The 4,235-nt window shown below is 51.5% G+C and overlaps 1 protein-coding gene across 5 annotated transcripts in view; it reads right to left on the reverse strand.

Annotated features, from left to right (window-relative positions):
- PIKFYVE (phosphoinositide kinase, FYVE-type zinc finger containing) overlaps window positions 1–4,019 on the reverse strand; it is a 66,278-nt gene extending 62,259 nt beyond the window's left edge. Inside the window, exons 1-3 of one of the 5 annotated variants that reach the window (XM_039554888.1) lie at window positions 3,425–3,512; window positions 2,918–3,099; window positions 587–768 (exon numbers count right to left, since the gene is read on the reverse strand). In XM_039554888.1, the coding sequence (XP_039410822.1) occupies window positions 587–758 (172 nt within the window). In that variant the 5' untranslated portion in view covers window positions 759–768; window positions 2,918–3,099; window positions 3,425–3,512. Of the gene's footprint in view, window positions 1–586; window positions 769–2,917; window positions 3,100–3,424; window positions 3,968–3,998 lie in introns of those variants that run through there. The other 4 variants (XM_039554889.1, XM_039554886.1, XM_039554887.1 and 1 more) reach the window with 4 other exon arrangements.
- Between the last annotated feature and the right edge of the window lie 216 nt (window positions 4,020–4,235).

The following is a 4,235-nucleotide window of genomic DNA, read 5'->3' on the forward strand; positions in this document are numbered from 1 at the left end:
CAGTTCTTTTAGAGTTTGCCTACTGAGAACGTATTTCAAGACACAGGCCAAAATCAAGCAATATTTTTTAATATACAAAACTTTCACAACACTTCAGAGTTCTTGATGCAAAGCCATGCAAATTAAGTGTGCACTTCCTGCTTTATTGCAGTTCAGCTGTCACCCGGCGGCAGGCACAAGAGGCACAGGAAGGTGAGGGATGGATGAAGTCTGAAGTAAGAACTTGCACTGGAAGGACAAGCACACATTTTGCTCATAGAGCTTGGCAGAGGATTACTCCTACTTTCAGCCAAAAAAATTCATACAGACAAAGGAAATTCTGATGTCAAGCTAAGAATCTATACAATATTATCTGCTAACTGGCTTGTTTTTGACTTTCATGTGCAGCCACAAATTTCCAGCTGTAAGAAGCTGGCTATCTTCTCTCATAATAAAGCTCTACTATGTCACCCAAAACGAAGATGCAACATCTCTCACAAAAGAACTAACCTCAGCCCTTTGACACTATGCTCCTATGTTCAGAGGTGTTTTTACAAGCAGCAAAGGGCATGCACAACCAATGCACACAGCTCCCCCCAGCACTTACCTTTGCTGAAACGGAAGAGATTTACAAAAGAACTGTAAGCTGATTTAAAAGGAGGCTCATCCTGGTCAGGAGTCAGGGGTTTGAAGTGAGTGAGATGAGACGGACTGCTGGGAGAACGAGGTAGATCACTGGTAGAGTCCAATGTGGGAGACCGTTTGTCATCTGCAGCCATTTCACGTGCTCTGGAAAGAGGTCAGCAACACACATTACACATGGGGTGCTGAAACAGAACCTCTTCAGTCTTCTGAACAGGAGGTGTCTCGTTAGATCCGAGAGGAGAGACATTCACCCAACTGACCATAGGCATCTGCTATTAGCACAGATCAAGAGTGCCAGAGGAGCCCATGCCCCTGCCTAGCCACTGACAAGAGAGTGGCATCCCTGCAGAGGACAATTCACAGTGCCTAATTAAACATCCAGAGCAACAAAGTAAACAACCACTACACTGATGACACACTCCAGTTGAGGTTTATGGGAACTTGAAGTTTTCAAATGGAGACTCTGCGTGCATATCACGAAGAAGTTAGACAGCTCTTCTCCTAATGTTGTGACTTCTGCAGCCCTTGTAACAAAACTGAAAACAGGCATGCCTGAGCAAGCACAAAGCAGACTTGTTGTTTGGGCAGGTTAACTTCAGAATGAGAAGTAAAATGAACTACAAACAAAAGCAGGACTGAAAGATTAAGTTCGGTGGGAAACTATTTCCCTCCCCTCTGCATTACAATACAGACCCTTGTGCAAGTTACCAGGGAAGCAACCCAAACTGTGATTTACTGGTTGTCAAATCTAACACCTCCAAACTTCCTTGTTTTCAAGAGCAGCTACATTAAGGAAAAACAAACAAAAACCCCAAACCACTTTCTGTATTAGGAGAAGCCATACTTGTAAACCCCATTTTCTGTGTACCAAAGCTTCCATAGAGCCAAGAGTCATACTTTTCCCCAGCCCATACTTTTTAAGCTGAACAGACACCCAATTTCTTTCACAACACCTCACTCAGCCTGCACTTCTAGCCTGCTAGGCTAAGGTGCTTACCACCTTTGTCTAAGCAAGACTTAGTGAAATGTTTGACAGTACAGGAACCCAGGGAGCTGATGGAACCTATGAGTGATGGCTGATTTTTACCTGTGCTAAGGATCAAAACCCCGTGTGAGCCTACTTCCTGCTTAGCAGCTGATACACACTTCTCCATGAAATAACAATTTCCAGTCCCAACAACTGTCCCCTAGAACTTACAGGCATATATTGCTGACTAGAATATTTTCTTCCAAGTTCTAAAAAGCCACACCAAAAGAAATCTGTGCAGTCCAGAGAAAATCAACGTGATCAGCAAATGACACTGAAAGTGCTAACAAGGTGCATGCAGCTCATGTGGCAAGCTTTGACTACTCCTACAAAGAATGCTGAAGAGATGATATCTGCAAGTCATTCACATGACTTCTCAGTGGACTTCTGCTTGTTGCTCTATATAGTAAGCACCTTCAGCTCAGAGCTTCTTTTGCTATTCACATATCCTCAGGAAAGAAAGCAGAGAGGCATCATTTACTAAGTTTCAGGAGAAACTTTGGTCAGGTTCTTCATGTAAGTCTGAGTCTTCGTCTTCCACATCCCTCTCCCCTGTAAGTCAGGTATGTTTTGTGGTTGTTCATTTCAGCAGTATTATTCAAACAGGTGATTTAAACATACTTAAACACCAGAGTTCATGGAAGGCTTTCTTTGAAAAACACATCTTCAGGTAAATTTGGAATTGTTTCTTCAATCTTAAGGCAACCAATAGTTTACTTTTTAAATGTTGAACATACAAGAACGGTGTACCTTCACACATGCTACCACATTAAAAATGCCTCTTTGAAGTCAACCAGTTTTATAGGAAACTACGTTCATTATTCAGCAACTGACTATAGCCTGGCAAGAGAAGACTTACAAGCAAGTCTCTGAACTTGCATTAAATAGATATATGTGATCATAGAAAAATAAAAACTTTAGTTTCAAGGGGAGAAAAAACCCATAATAATTGGTTCTGTCACAGCAGTACTGGCCTAACTAAAACGATTGAAAAGAATAGCATTATACCTGGCATTAGTTCCAAAAATACCTGGATTTTCTGTGCTGTACAATACAGTAGCAGTGGAGTCTATCAGCCTTTCTACGCTTTAGTTGACCCCTATAGGGAAAATAATCCCCTCCACCCCACCGTAAGAAACAGTCACTTATTTGTGTAATATGGGAAATGAGAAAGCAAGGTACACATATCGGTCAACAACCAGAAAACCAGAGTACATTCCTCTCAGGATCCTCCCCAACAGTCACGGGGAATGTATCTGAACTCACCTGAAGCTGCAGCTTCAGCAATCACCAACTCATCACCGATCAAATACGGAGTACGAGGGTGGCTGTGAGCCTCCTCACACGTACTGCTGTTGCATCCAGAGCGTCCCACAAAACTGACCACAACTGCTCAGTGCCAGAAGGATACGACCACTCCTTCTTACATAGACGCTACTCCCGGGCACCTGGATAACACACCCCGGGTGCAAAAACACCCGCAATTTAAACACAACTGCGTGACACACACGCTTCACTTCCAACCTCCGCGCAGGAGCCAGCTGCTTTGCCCTCCCCTCTGTGAAGGGAACACCGCTGCCTTCCCCTGCCTGGGATGGCAGACCCGGAGATCACCTGCGACGGGACGGGGAGGAAGCGGGGGGAAGCGACCGCCGGAGAGCCGCCGCCAGCCGCTACCAGGGGCGGGCCCGGGCAGCCCGGAGAAGGCTCGCGCAGCAAGGGGGCCACAGAGCGGTCCCGGCGGCGCGGCGCGGCCCCGGGGGCTGTGCTCACCTGCTGCCCTGTCCTCGGCGGCGGTGCCGGTGCTGGGGCGGCACCGCCGCTCTTCCTTCACCGCCCGGCCCGGCAACGCCGCCAGCCCCGACCAACCGCCCGCCGACCGCGCCGTTCCCCGCCCAGGCATCGCCAATCGAAGCTCCTCGCACTCCACCCGCCGGCAGCGCCCGGCCCCGCCCCGCGGCCCTTCTCGGCTGCTCCGCCCGTGCGTGGCACACCCTGGCTGCTGCTTCGGGGGTCGTTGGGTGTGCGGAGAGCCGGTGTGTCCCCGGGGAAGTCATAGTACACTATATTTCATTAATATTCCCTTCTCTTCTATTCCCGCCCCGAGGTTCCGCGCCGGTCACGCTCCCCGCCTCGCCCCGGCCCCAGAGAGGTGCCCGCTCCTGCCCCTCAGGGCGGACAGTGCGGCTGCTCCGGGGCCGTGGTGTCGACACCGCCGCCTCAGCGCCAGCAGACGAGCCCTTGCGCGCTGTGGGTACCGCATCCCTGGGCTGGGCTGCGGAGCTCTCCCTGGGGCACGCCCGGCCCCCCTCGCGCCAGCGGGTTCCCTGTGCCGGCGGACACTCACTGCGCGGGGGTGCCACAGCGCGGAACGGGCCCGCCCCGGAACGGCGGCGGCGCGGTCCGAGCTGCCGCGGGCCCTCGCACGGGGACACCGGCGCGCGACACCCGGGCGGGCCCGGTTGCTGGCCCCGCGCCAGCCTCGCGCCCCCTGGCGGCCTCGCGCCGCCGCCGGGGGGAGGGGCCGGGCGCGGCCAGCGGGGGGCGCGGCCAGCAGGGGGCGCCGCGGCGGCGGGGCCGGGCG

The sequence above is a fragment of the Corvus cornix genome, chromosome 7 (assembly GCF_000738735.6).
Source record: "Corvus cornix cornix isolate S_Up_H32 chromosome 7, ASM73873v5, whole genome shotgun sequence".
Taxonomy (NCBI): domain Eukaryota; kingdom Metazoa; phylum Chordata; class Aves; order Passeriformes; family Corvidae; genus Corvus; species Corvus cornix.